This window comes from Hemitrygon akajei, chromosome 10 (assembly GCF_048418815.1).
Source record: "Hemitrygon akajei chromosome 10, sHemAka1.3, whole genome shotgun sequence".
Lineage (NCBI taxonomy): Eukaryota > Metazoa > Chordata > Chondrichthyes > Myliobatiformes > Dasyatidae > Hemitrygon > Hemitrygon akajei.
The window spans coordinates 117,937,912-117,952,666 of NC_133133.1; the positions used below are offsets into that span (position 1 = coordinate 117,937,912).

The following is a 14,755-nucleotide window of genomic DNA, read 5'->3' on the forward strand; positions in this document are numbered from 1 at the left end:
GATCAGCAGTTTCTGAGATGCTCAAATCACCCCGTCCGGACCAACAGTCATTCCACCGGCAAAGTCCCTGAGATCACATCTTTGGTCTGAACAACAACGGAACCTTTTGACCACTTCTGTGTGCTTTTATGCATTGGGCCGCTGCCAGGTGATTGGCTGATATACAGGTGTACCTAATAAAGTGGCCAGAGTGAGGTTTATGGTCTTTTAAATTTCAAGGCCATTTTTAAAATGGTATGCTAAAAGTCAAAGTCCATTTTATGCATCTCTCCCTTTGAGTCACAGAGCATGACTTCACAGGAGCAGACCCTTTGGCCCATTCAATCCATACTAGCCTGGTCTTCTGCCTAGTCCTATCAACCTGAATACAGACCATTGTCCTCCCTACCCCTCTCATCCTGTACTTATCCAGACTCCTCTGCAATATTACCACTGGAGTGGGACAGTAGCCTATTAGTAACGCTTTATAGCGGCAACTGTAAGGTTGCTTTCAATTCCTTCCGCTGTCTGTAAGGAGTTCGTATGTTTTCCCTATGACTGAATGGTTCTTTTATCTGGGTGCTCCGGTTTCCTCCCACATTTCAAAGACGTGTGGGTTAGGGTTGGTTAGTTGTGGGCGTGCTACGTGGCCACTGGACACAAGGCAACGCTTGTGGCTGCCTCCAGCACATCCTTGGGCTGTGTTGGTCGTTGATGCAAACAACACATTTCACTTCTATTTTGATGTACATAAAGCTAATCATTAAAGAGAGAAACCTCTCTTTAATTGAACCCACAGCCCACTGGAAACTCATTCCACATTCACACCGTCCTCTGAGTGAAGAGGATACCCCCTCAGATTGAAATTAAATATTTCATTTTCAGCCTAAGCCTATGACCTCTGGCTTCACCCAACCTGAGGGGGAAAACCCAGCATGTATTTGCCCTATCTATACCCCTGATCATTTTGTACACCTGTATAAAGTCTCCCAGAATTCTCCTGCACTATAGGGGATGAAGTCACTAGCATATTTAACCTAGATTAGGCCTTGCAGCCAGTGGCTTCCTGGTCGATAAACTGTACATGTGATAAATAAATGAATCTGAGCCTGAATGACCACTGGTGCAGATGTTGGCTCTTGTTTGAAGTCCCTACTTGAGGCCACAGCCGTGTGAAGTGATGATTGAAGGAGCTGACCTGTGCGATAACTGACTCCAGCTGGCCCTATGTATTCGGTTAACCTGTGCCTTTTAAAATGTCGCTTCAGGTTTATGAAGATGCAGAGTCCCGGATGGTTCTACAAGAATGGATAAAGGAGCGAAACCAGCTGAGGTGAGTGGGGAGTGCAGTTGTACGTGAGTAGGTAAAATTACTGCACAGAGACAAGTTGAGGTGGCTAGCATCTTCATTTATGAACAGCACCGTTAAGAAGTTAATTGTGAACTTTCTGTTGTATGAGTGAAACACAAAATGCTGGAGGAACTCAACAGGTAAGGCAACATCTGTGGAGTGGAATAAACTGTCAATGTTTCAGGCCTTCATCAGGACTCATAAGCACTAGGTCTGAGAGCCTCTAAATGTTGCAATTTTAATGTCCTTGATGCTCCCAGTACTTTTTCCCCATCAGTGATGTAGTATTAATCCCAATAGCCTTTTCTCCTCATCTGACTGAAGATGCCACTGATATAGGCCTTGACTTCACTCTCCTAGGGATTGTTGTGGCTGTAATTTGGCCAACTAAGACAGATAAGCAGCTGTTGTGTGACACATGGACTTAAGTCAAAGTCAAGCTTATTGGCATATCCAATGGACATGTTAGACGCAGATACTACTATAACGTTTAAGAGAATTTCCGCTAGGCAAACATGAGATCCTGCAGGTGCTGCAAATCCAGGGTAACACACACAAAATGCTGGAGCAACCCAGCGGGTCAGGCAGCATCTATGGAAAGGAATAAAGAGTCGATGCTCTGTTGGATAGGTACATGTATACAAGGGTTGTGGAGAAACATGGTCCGTGTGCAGGTTGATGGGACTAGGCAGAAGATCGGGTTGACATGGCCTAGATGGGCTGAAGGGTCCATTTCTCTGTTGTAGTGCTCTTACGCCTCTAAATGCTCAAGTCCATGTGTGCACAGGTGCAATTAAAAACTTACAACAGCATCAGATAAGCAACATTCACAAAAAAACAAGTTAATTACGGTTTTGATTAGTAAGAGTGTCGAAGGTTACAGGGAGAAGAAAGGAGAATGGGATTGAGGGGGATAATAATTCAGCCATGATAGAATGGCAAGAGCAGACTTGATGGGCCAAATGGCCTATTCTGTTTTTATGCTTTATGGTCTCTTTATACACAATTTTTAGAAGAAATAACACAATTAAAACAAAAAGTCCACACGTGCAACATGATCAAAGTGATCATGGTGTTGCTAAACTGAGGTAGTGATTAGTTGGTCCAAGAAGCAAATGGTTGAAGGGAAGTAGCTGTTTTTGAAGCTGGTGCTGAGGGATTTCTGTGCCTCTTGCCTGATGATAACTCTGAGGGGATGGCATAGTCCGGACGGTGGGGATCTGTGATGAATATTGCCTTCTCGAGGCAGTGTCTGTTGTAGACAGCACACAAGTATCATGGGCACACAGTTCCCAATCTGGGGTCCACAGACCACTCAGTTAATGGTAGGGGTCCCACGACACAAAAAAGGTTAGAATCCCTGCTCTACGTTATGTGTCACCCTCCAATGTAGCATATTTATTTGTGTTCCAGCTGCTGACTACCTCTTTGCTCTTTCAGGGAACTGACCAAGACTATCTTCAACCCCCAGTTTGGGAGCATATTCCGAACCCACCACAACCCCACCTACTTCTCCCGGCGGCTCTCGCGCTTTGCCGACATATACATGGCGTCGCTGAGTTGCATCTTGAACTACAACCTGCACAACACGTTCTACCCTCGGAGGACGCCCCTGCAGCACGAAGCTGCCCTCTGGACAGACCTGTGCGGAGGCACGCCCAGAAGCCCTCACGTTGAAGGGATGGCTCAGATTAAGTGACGTTCTGGAAAGCACGTGGAGGAACATATCAGTCCTGCGGCAGTTCAGGCCTATGCTTTAATCGTTTTATAAGTAATTACATACACTTAGTGGCCACTTAGTTAGGTACACCTGCTTGTTAATGCAAATATCTAAACAGCCAATCATGTGGCAGCAACCTAATGCATAAAAGCATGCCGACATGGTCAAGAGGTCCAATTGTTTGCACCAAACATCAGAATGGAAAGGAAATGTCATCTGAGTGACTTTGACCATGGAATAATTGTTGGTGCCAGGCAGGGTGGTTTGAGTATCTCAGAAACTGCTGTTTTCTTGGGATTTTCAGGCACGACGATCTCTAAGAATTTACAGCGAATATTGCAAAAAAACAAAAAAAAATCCAGTGAGTGGCAGTTCTTTGAGTGAAAGTGACTTGTTAATGAGAGAGGTCAGACTAGTTCAAGCAGACAGGAAGGTGACAGTAAATGAAATAACCAAGTGTTACAACAGTGGCGTGCAGAAGAGCATCTCTGAATGAAGTGGATGGGCCACAGCAGAAGACTTCACCGAGTTCCACTCCTGTACCCAGTAAGGTGGCCTCTGAGTGTATGGATCCAGCGAGCGTGTTGGGAACTTGTTCAGCTATGCTTTTGCCTCATTGTGAAGCTGGAAAATTTAGTGTCGTTTCCTGCTCAGTTTCTCTCTGGGTTGAGTTACTTGAGTAGCCAGTTGGTGTATCCTTTAGTGGGCTCCGATTGGGATTTGAGTAACGGTGTTACTTTTGGCCTGAGAAACGTTGCAACCATTAAAGCCTGCTGATGTGACTGGCTGGTGACCTTTCATGGGAGAGGATTTGTGAAAGATTTGGGCTTTCGTCAGCTTGAACAGTCTCTCCCAGTTTGCTGGGGTTAGAGAAAAAGATCATCAAGGGTTCATACTGTGAACACCACAGCCAGACCATTAACTGTACTGAATTTTGGTATTAGGTGTGAGCATGGAGCTGTATATAGACACCGGGTTACTCACAGTATTCACTTCAAACATAATCTTGTGATGTATCTCCAAAATGTACCCTACCCTGAGTTCTGCAATCTAGTTTCTAAAAGAAGTTCAGTTTAAAAATGCACTAGCCACATGCAGGTAGATGTGTCGCAGGCAATGATTTTCTTCGCCAATTATAATTTACTGGCCAGTACTGATTGAATTAGTATTGTTTATCTTTGTCTGTATAATGTAGTTTGTGTAATAGTCTTGGCTGGACCTGTTACATATGTTGTAGGTTAGAATCAGAATCAGGTTTAATATGTCGTAGGTTAGAATCAGGTTTAATATCACCGGCGTATCTCGTGAAATTTGTATTTTTTAGTGTAGAACTGCGGGTGATGTTTTTAAAACTATGTGTTTACATTTGATACTATGACCGAGCCAATCACAGAGAATCGATTGAAATAGCGATTGTGAAGCTGGGCTTTGAGGAGATTTTCAAAAAGGCGAGAGGGGTTATTGTGAACTGAAGAGGATGAGGGAAGGAGTTGGAAAGGAGCAAGACCCTTTTGTATGCACATTACCTCGGAGTGCAGGTTGAAAACAGGGCAAGGCCTCAGAGCAGCAGGACATCTCTTTCAAACAGAGATGGGGAGGATTTCTGTGGCCTGAGGGTGGTGAATCTGTGGAATTCATTGCCACAGATGGCTGTGGAGGCCACGTCATTGTGTATATTTAAAGTAGAGGTTAATAGGTTCTTGATTGGTAAGGGTATCAAAAGTTAAGGGGGGAGCTAGAGAATGGGATTGAGAGGGATAATGAATTAGCCTTGATGGAATGGCAGAGTAGACTCAATGGCTTAATTCTGCTCCTATGGCTTAAGGTCTAAAATTAAAGAAAAATTTGTACTTTTTTGTTAGACAGAAGGAGACTAGTTTTTTTTGTGTTGAAAGTTGTGAAATATCCACAAGTTTTCTACTGTACCTTGTAATTTGCTTAAAGCTCTACAGAATATGTTAATTTTTCCTACCTTGTTAACTATTCCCAATTACCTCCAAGTGAACTTTTATTATACTTCAGATATTCATTTTGTACAGCCATTTAGTGACCTGGGTTCAATCCTGACCTCTGGTCCCATCTATGTGGAATTTCCACAACCTCCCTGTACTTGGTGATCAGCAGAAATTCAATGGGCCGAAGAACCTGGTTCCATGCTGTATGTCTCTTTGACTGTGTGGCTTTCCCCCCCAGTTGCTGGGGTTCCCATTATGTCCTGCATGTTTTTTTTAGAGTAATTGGTCACAAATCCCATTGTGTGTATGTGAGTGGAGAATCTGTGGGAAATTGATGGAAATAAGACCATAAGACACAGGAACAGGATTAGGACTTTTGGCCCATTGAATCTTCTCTGCCATTACAAAGGGAATTGAGTACAAGAGCAAGGAAATCCTCTTGCATTTGTACAGAGCCCTGGTGAGATCACACCTGGAGTATTGTGTACAGTTTTGGTCTCCAGGGTTAAGGAAGGACATCCTGGCTGTAGAGGAAGTGCAGCGTAGATTCACGAGGTTAATTCCTGGGATGTCTGGACTGTCTTACGCAGAGAGGTTAGAGAGATTGGGCTTGTACACGCTGGAATTAAGGAGATTGAGAGGGGATCTGATTGAAACATATAAGATTATTAAGGGATTGGACAAAATAGAGGCAGGAAATATGTTCCAGATGCTGGGAGAGTCCAGTACCAGAGGGCATGGTTTGAGAATAAGGGGTAGGTCATTTAGGACAGAGTTAAGGAAGAACTTCTTCTCCCAGAGAGTTGTGGGGGTCTGGAATGCATTGCCTCGGAAGGTAGTGGAGGCCAATTCTCTGGATGCTTTCAAGAAGGAGCTAGATAGGTATCTTATGGATAGGGGAATCAAGGGATATGGGGACAAGGCAGGAACCGGGTATTGATAGTAGTTGATTAGCCATGATCTCAAAATGGCGGTGCAGGCTCGAGGGGCCAAATGGTCTACTTCTGCACCTATTGTCTATTGTCTATTTAATAATGGCTGATTTATTTTCTCTCTCAACTCCATTCTCCTGCCTTCTCTCTATAACCTTACCAAATCAAGAACCTATCAACTTCCACTTTAAGTATACCCAATAACTTGGCCTCCACATCTGTCTGTGGCAGTGATTCACCACCCACTGGCTAAAGAAATTCCTCCTCACCTCTGTCTGAAAAGGAGGTACACTACTTTTATTTTGAGGCTGTGCCGTCTGGTCCTTGACTCCCCCTAGTGGTTCAGAGGTGATGTTTCCTGTGTTCCCACGAAAATCACCAGGGACCCCTGTTGTTCAGTTGCTCTGAAACTTTGAGAGAATGAGAAAGTTGTAGCGATGTGCTACACACAGCGTTGAAATAACGACACGCAGTCGGTAAGTCGTTTCGAGACTAGTTTATTCAAACTTCGTGGCGCTGGCATTTAAATCCCTAGTGCCCGCCCTCTCCGGGCAGAAATGACATCAGAGGTGCATTACCAAAATCTCCCTCCGCGCGCTGGCTATTTGTGAGCCGGTTCGCCTGCGCAGAAAGTGGGTCGCCACATAACCCCCCCCCAGAATCGGCGATACACCCCCCAATGTCCACAGTCTGGATCAGCCTCTGTATGGGAGGTCTGCCTCTGTGCCGCGGTGCCTGAACCTTGACCGGCTGCGCCAAGTCCACATGGGCTGGTTTGAGTCGGTCCACCATGAAAACCTCCTCTCTCCCCCCAATATCCAGAACGTACGTGGACCCGTTGTTGTTGATCACCTTGTACGGCTGCTGTAGCGGTGCCCCTTCATACAAACACAAACTTACAGTTCTGCAGGTCTTTGGGTACATGGGTCGGGGTCCGTCTGTGTTGTGAAGTTGGTACAGGGGCCAGGTTGCCGAGCCTTTCACGTAGCCTGTCCAGGACTGCTGCGGGTTCTTCCTCTTGCCCCCTTGGGGCTGGTATGAACTCTCCCGGGACGGCCAGGGGCGCGCCGTACACCAACTCGGCCGACGAGGTGTGCAGATCCTCTTTGGGCGCTGTACGAATTCCAAGCAGGACCCAGGGAAGCTCGTCCACCCAGTTAGGTCCTCTCAGGCGGGCCATGAGAGCCGACTTCAAGTGACGGTGGAAGCGTTCCACTAGTCCGTTCGACTGGGTGGTAGGTAGTTGTGTGGTGTAGCTGCGTTCCCAACAGGCTGGCCACAGCCGACCACAGGCTGGAGATGAACTGGGCGCCTCTGTCGGAGGTAATGTGGGCCGGTACCCCAAAGCGTGCTACCCAGGTTGCGATCAGTGCTCGGGCGCAGGAATCGGCAGATGTGTCGGTGAGCGGGACCGCCTCTGGCCACCTCGTGAACCGGTCTACCATAGTTAGGAGGTACCGCGCTCCTCGGGACACTGGTAGGGGGCCCACGATATCCACATGAATGTGGTCGAACCTCCGGTGGGTGGGTTTGAACTGCTGCGGCAGGGCTTTAGTGTGCCGCTGCACCTTGGCTGTTTGGCACTGCGTGCACGTTGTGGCCCATTCCCTGACCTGCTTGCGAAGTCCGTGCCACGTAAACTTGCTGGAGACCAGCCGGACGGTTGTCCTGATAGATGGGTGCGCCAAACCGTGTATGGAGTCGAAAACTCGCCGCCTCCAGGCTGCTGGGATGATGGGGCGAGGTTGGCCGGTAGCCACGTCGCACAGGAGGGTCCTCTCACCTGGACCTACGAGAAAGTCCTGCAGCTGCAAACCCGAGACTGCGGTCCTGTAGCTGGGCATCTTGTCGTCTGCCTGCTGCGCCTCCGCCAGTGCTGCATAGTACATCCCCAGGGACAGGGCCTGGACAGCTGGTCTGGAGAGTGCATCCGCCACGACATTCTCCTTTCCTGAGACATGCTGGATGTCCGTCGTGTACTCGGAGATGTAGGACAGATGTCGCTGCTGGTGAGCCGACCAGGGATCGGACACCTTCGTGAACACGAAGGTCAACTGTTTGTGGTCCGTGAACGCGTTGAACGGCCTGCCTTCTAAGAAGTACCTGAAATGCCGGATTGCCAGATACAGCGCCAACAGCTCCCGGTCGAAGGCACTGTACTTGAGTTCGGGTGGTCGTAGGTGCTTGCTGAAGAACACCAGGGGTTGCCAGCGCCCCTCGATGAGTTGCTCCAGCACCTCACCGACTGCTGTGTTGGATGTGTCCACTGTGAGGGCGGTCGGAACGTCCATTCTGGGGTGCACCAGCATCGCAGCATCTGCCAAGGCTTCCTTGGCTTTAATGAAAGCGGCCGCGGCCTCCTCGTCCCAAGTAATGTCCTTGCCTTTACCCAACATCAGGGTGTACAAAGGGCGCATGATACGGGCTGCTGAGGGGAGGAAACAGTGGTAGAATTTCACCATACCAACGAACTCCTGTAGGCCTTTGACCGTGTTGGGCCAGGTAAAGTGGCGGATTGTGTCTACCTTGGCGGGCAGAGGTGTTGCCCCGTCTTTGGTAATCCTGTGGCTCAGGAAGTTGATGGTATCGAGACCGAACTGGCATTTGGCCGGGTTGATCGTGAGGCTGAAATCACTCAGGCGGGAGTAGAGCTGGCGGAGGTGGGACAGATGCTCCTGACGACTACTGCTGGCAATAAGGATGTTGTCCAAATAGATGAACGCAAAGTCCAGGTCGCGTCCCACCGCATCCATTAGCCGCTGGAATGTCTGTACGGTATTCTTCAGGCCGAACGGCATTCGGAGGAACTCGAACAGGCCGAACGGGATGATGAGTCCTGTTTTGGGGATGTCTTCAGGGTGTACCGGGATTTGATGGTATCCCCGGACAAGGTCTACTTTGGAAAAGATTCTTGCCCCGTGCAGGTTTGCTGCAAAGTCCTGTATGTGCGGCACGGGGTAGCGGTCTGGAGTGGTAGCCTCGTTCAGTCTGCGATAGTCGCCGCATGGTCTCCAACTCCCGGCTGCTTTGGGCACCATGTGCAGGGGGGAGGCCCATGGGCTGTCGGACCTCTGTACGATCTCCAATTCCTCCATCCTCTTGAACTCCTCCTTCGCCAGGTGGAGCTTTTCCGGGGGGAGCCTTCATGCGCGGGCGTGGAGGGGTGGTCCCTGGGTCGGGATGTGGTGCTGTACCCCGTGTCTGGGCATGGCTGCCGTGAACTGCGGTGCCAGAATCGATGGAAAGTCCACCAGGATTCTGGTGAATTCGTTGTCCAACAGCGTGATGGAGTCCAGGTGTGGGGCCGGCAACTTGGCTTCACCCAGGGAGAACGTCTGGAAAGTCTCGGCATGTACCAGTCTTTTCCCTTGCAAGTCGACCAGCAGGCTGTGAGCTCGCAAGGTCCGCCCCCAGGAGTGGTTGGGCCACGGCCAGTGTGAAGTCCCACGTGAACTGGCTGGCGCTGAACTGTAGCTGCACAGTGTGGGTGCTGTAGGTCCGTATCGTGCTGCCGTTTGCGGCCCTCAGGGTGGGTCCTGGCTTCCTGTTGCGGGTGTTGTACCCCGTCAGAGGCAAGATGCTGATCTCCGTTCCGGTGTCGACCAAGAAGCGGCGTCCCGACTGTTTGTCCCAGACGAACAAGAGGCTGTCCTGGTGGCCAGCCGCCATAGTCATTAACGGCAGATGTCCCTGGCCCTTGTCCTTGCAGGGCGGGCGACAACGGCGGGCTTTTGTGCCCCACCGCTGGTGGTAGAAACACCACTGTTCACTGGCTTCCTCATTCCTGCCTCTGTGTTGTGTGCGCCCCCCTGCCGGGCCTGGTCTGGTCTGCTGTTGGGTGCCTGGCCTGGTAATCTGACCGACGGACGCCACGCTCTCCCTCTTGGCTTTCCACAGCACGTCTGCCCGGGCCGCCACCTTCCGGGGGTCACTGAAATCTGCGTCGGCCAGCAGCAGATGTACGTCCTCGGGCAGTCGCTCTAGGAACGCTTGCTTGAACATGAGGCAGGGCTTGTGTCCATCAGCCAGGGACAGCATCTCGTTCATCAATGCTGACGGCAATCTGTCTCCCAAACTGTCCAGGTGAAGCAGGCGGGCACCTCGCTCACGCCGTGAGAGGCCAAAGGTCCCAATGAGCAGCGCTTTGAATGCTTCATATTTGCCTTCTTCAGGGGGTGACTGTATGAAATCCGCAACCTGGGCGGCCGTCTCCTGGTCAAGGGTGCTCACCACGTGATAGTAACGCGTGGAATCAGAGGATATCTGCCGAATCTGGAACTGGGCTTCTGCTTGGCTAAACCACACGTGTGGTCGCAGTGTCCAGAAAGTCGGCAGTTTTAGCGAAACTGCGTGAACAGATGAAGAGTCGGTCATCTTTGGTCCAAATCCCGTTTGGACCATCGGGGTCACCAATGTAGCGATGTGCTACACACAGCGCTGAAATGACACACAGTCGGTAAGTCGTTTGGAGACTAGTTTATTCAAACTTCACGGCGCTGGCATTTAAATCCCTAGCACCCGCCCTCTCCGGGCAGAAATGACATCAGAGGTGCATTACCAAAATCTCCCTCCGCACGCTGGCTATTGTGAGCCGGTTTGCCTGCGCAGAAAGTGGGTCGCCACGAAGCGATGAAATTTGTTTTTCCCTTGTATCTCGAAACACAGTGAAACGCACCGTTTGCATCAATGACCAGCACAGTCCCAGGATCTGCTGGGGGCAGCCCACAAGTGCCATGTTGCTCTCTACATAGCATGCCCACATTTCACCTGTACACCTTTGGAATGTGGGAGGAAACTGGAGCGCCCGGAGGAAATTCCGGTCGGTCCCCCACACATCCTCCTGCTCTGTTGACCACTGACACACTTCACTATGTTTTGATATACATGTGACAATAAAGCTAATATTTAATAGTACAGGAACAGAAGCACAGTTGTGTCAACCTAATTAAACTAGTAATTAAAAGCCTAACTAAGCCAATCCCTTCTGTCTACACAACATCTAATCTCTCATATATAAGAATCTTTTAAACACCTCTATCGTACTTCTCTCCACTCCTACTTCTGGCTGAATTTTCCAGGCACCCACTGTTCTGTGCCTTAAGAAAAAATTCTGCCTGGGCATCTCCTTTGAACTTGCCCCTCTTCGCCTTCAATGCATGCCATCGAGTGTTAGATGTTTCCACTCTGTGGAGGGGGAGTGGTGGAAATAATGCTGGCTATCCGTTCTGTCTGTGCCTCTCATAATCTGAAAAGCTTCTATCAGGTTTCTCCCAGACCCCGCTGCTTATAGCGAGTGCCCTCTGATCCAGGAGTCTGCCTGGTCAAACTGTTTTGCACCCTCCCAAAAACATCCACGTTCTTCTATCCTTATAGAACATAGAACAATACAGGCCCTTCAACCCATAATGTTGTGCTGATCTACTCCAAGATCAATCTAACCATTCCCTCCCATATAGCCCTCCATTTTTCTTTCACCTATGTGCCCATCTCAGAGTCTTAAATGCCCCTAATGTATCTGCCTCCACCACCATCCCAGCAGCACACTCCACACACCTGTCACTCTCTGTATAAACAAGACCTCCTTCTGACAACTCGCCTACACTTTCATCTAATTTCCATAAAGTTATACCCTCTTGTATCAGCCATTGCCACATTAGAGATAAAGGTACTGGTTGTCTACTCCATCACTGCACCTCTCATTCTCCTTTGTTCCAGAGAGAAATGCCCTAGTTCGTTTCACCGTTCCTCATCAGGTCAGCTCTCTCATCCAGGCAACATCCTGGTAGATTTCCATTACATTCTCTCTGAAGCTTGCACATCCTTCCCATAATGAGATGACCAGAACTGAATACAGTACTCCAAGTGTGGGTCTAACCATTCCTTTACAGAGCTGCAACATTACCTTACGGCTCTTGAACACAGTTCTCTGCTGAATGAAGGCCAACGTACCATAACGTCCTCTTAACCACCATATGTATTGCATTTACAAATGGGTTGTTGTTATTATATTATTGTCTTGGGTTGGAGCTGTTCAAACCAACCAAAGGTACGCTGGTGGCAGGACTGGAGACATGTTGGAAACCCAGGGGTCCACAACCACCGAGATAAGTTCCATGTATTAAAATTACTGTAAGGTGAGTCGTGAGGAGAGGGTTCACTTGTGACTTGAGATTTATTAAATATTCTCAAGACTTTAAATTTGTCCCTAGAGCTTTCTTCTCATATTCGATTGACTTGAAAACTTGTTTTGATAAGTGGTCTTAATAGTTCTGTTACTGTATTTGGGTTTATTTCATATCTAGAGATTGGGTATGCAAATGAGAAATGCATATTTAACTGACTGTATGAGCTAGGATTCTAATTCTAGTGTTTTTACATTTTAAGATGAAGATCAACACATGAACTCCTAAAACACTTTGACATTTTAATTATTGATCTTAAATGTTTATAGTAGTTTATGCATATTTTATGAAAAAGGTTTTTAATTTATCAAATTTGAATTAGTAAGTGTGACTTTAAGCTAAAAGCTATTTTTCTCATGCAAGGGAATTTATCTTGCAGGATTTTAAAGCACAGGCCACTCAACGGTTCTTAGGAAACATTAGAGATGCACTGTGTTCCTTTTCTTTCTGTGGACTATAACAATGTTTCTCCGTATGTGTCAGAGTGGATTTACAATGTGTTTTCCTGCAGGGAAAGGCTGCAGTTGAAATGTATCTAATCAACTGCAGTTTCAAAGTTTTGCTGATATTGCCTTTAAAAGGTATTTAAACCTCAAAGCCTGGTCGCTGGCAGTTAGGACATTGTCCTGTAATGCAAGATTTAAAAATATCTTGAAACCCTTGTTTTCTTGTAAGCTGCCATTGTAAACTGCCAGCAATAAAAAAAACTGCATGAGGATTTGGAGTGTGCGATACTTCTTTTTAAAAGTCAAAAAAGCATTTATTATTAGTGATTCCTCATGCGGCTTTCACATTTGGAAGCTGTCCTTGGAAACGCAGTCCATACTAAAGATGGATGGAATGAAAAAGTGACTTGGTATTCTTGCCTGTAATCTTCTCACGTATTAAATGGCACTTGTATTCGATCCAGCATTCTCACCATAGCTGTTGACATGTTTAATATAGAAAATGAATAGCAACCTTTCTTCCTTTGCCAGTCACCCTTCACTTGCTGTGCCCACTTGCTTTTGTCCAACAAACTGACGACTGGTATTTAAAAAAAGACCGAAGTAACATTTCCAGGACAAAGTAAAAATGGCAGATGATGTAGCAACCAGCTCTAACTATTTTAGAGCCAAGCCTAATTGCTTCATCATTTGAGAGGTGGTGCTTTATAAAGGTAAAGATTAGCTTTATTTCTCAGGTGTACATTGAAACATACTGTGAAATGTGTTGTTTGCGTCAGATCTGATCAGTGAGGATTGTGCTGGTGGTGTTTCCAACGCCAACACAACGTGCCCATCACTCACTTGTACATCTTTGGAATGTGGGGGGGAAACTGAGCACTTGAAGGGGACTCATGAGGTCACAGGTAGAATGTACGGACTCCTTGCCCGCAGTGGTGGTAATTGAACCGTGCCACTGGCTCTGTAATAGTGTTATACGAACCGTTATGCTACAGTACGACCCCACCCCCCACGGTTGATGATAGGGTTACCAATTCTGCTCAATTGTTTCTCCTAACCCCATTCTGAATCAGGTTTATTATAAATGATGTGTCCTGAAATTTATTTTGTGTCAGCTTACAGTGCAAGACAATTACTGTACGTTACAATAAAAAGGGGAATAGTGAGGTAGTGTTCGTGGGTTCTTGGATCGTTCAGAAATCTGATGGCGAAGGGGAAATGGTTGTTCCTAAAACATTGAATGTGGGTCTTCCTGTCCCTCCCCTCCCTGAGAAAAGGGCATGTCCTGGAAGATGAGGGCTCTTAATGACAGGAAGGCAGGAGAATAAATGGTGACATAACCCAGTTTTCTGTGTTCTCTCTGTAACTCAACCCAATTACCAATCAAAAACCTATCAGTCTCAATGACTTGGCCTCCATAGTCCTCTCTGGCAACAGAATCACCATGTCCTAGCTGAAGAAATTACTCCTCTTTTTTCTCTGAGGCTGTGGCCTCCGATCCTAGACTCTCCTACTAAAGGGACACACTGTCCAGGCCTTTGAGCGTCTGGTAGGTTCCAATATTATCCCTGCTCATCCTTCTGAGCTCCGTCGAGTTATGGGCCCAGAGGCTTCAAATGCTCTACGTGTGTTATGTTTTGTGTTGTTATTAATACTTTTACTACTTGAAACACACTTGCAAGTGTTAAAGGGTTCGTGTGCTGTGACATTACTGGACAGGAACGGGCCCTTTGTCCCATCTGGTCCATGCCAGTCTCGTCTTCTGTCTATTCCCTCCTACCTGCATCCAGACCATGGCCCTCCACATCCATCTCATCCATTTACCGATTCAACCTTCTCTTGAATGTTGCCATTGACCTTGGTATATGAGGTACTCCCATCTACACTTGCACTGGCAGCTCGTTCCACACTCTTGCTCCATCCTCCGAGTGAAGAAGTTCCCCTTCAGATTCCCCCTAGATATTTCACTTTTCACCCTAAATCTATGACCTCTAGTTCTAGTCTCACCCAACCTGAGGGAGAAAAACCTGCTAGCGTTCACCCCATCTATACCCCTCATAATTTTGTACGATCCCAGCAACCGCTCTACTACTGAAGCTGACCTGGCATGGGGCATTCACAAATGCCACAGTGGCAACATACACGGTTAATGACAGGATTCTTGGCAGTGAGGAGGATCAGAGAGATTTT

The 14,755-nt window shown here is 47.7% G+C and overlaps 1 protein-coding gene across 1 annotated transcript in view; it reads left to right on the forward strand.

The window, feature by feature from the left end:
• Nucleotides 1-12,969, forward strand: part of nt5dc3 (5'-nucleotidase domain containing 3) — a 72,232-nt gene extending 59,263 nt beyond the window's left edge. The window contains exons 13-14 of the mRNA XM_073058830.1: nucleotides 1,248-1,312; nucleotides 2,771-12,969. Coding sequence (XP_072914931.1) covers nucleotides 1,248-1,312; nucleotides 2,771-3,029 — 324 coding nt within the window. The 3' untranslated portion in view covers nucleotides 3,030-12,969. The remainder of the gene's footprint in view (nucleotides 1-1,247; nucleotides 1,313-2,770) is intronic.
• The last annotated feature ends 1,786 nt before the right edge of the window (nucleotides 12,970-14,755 follow it).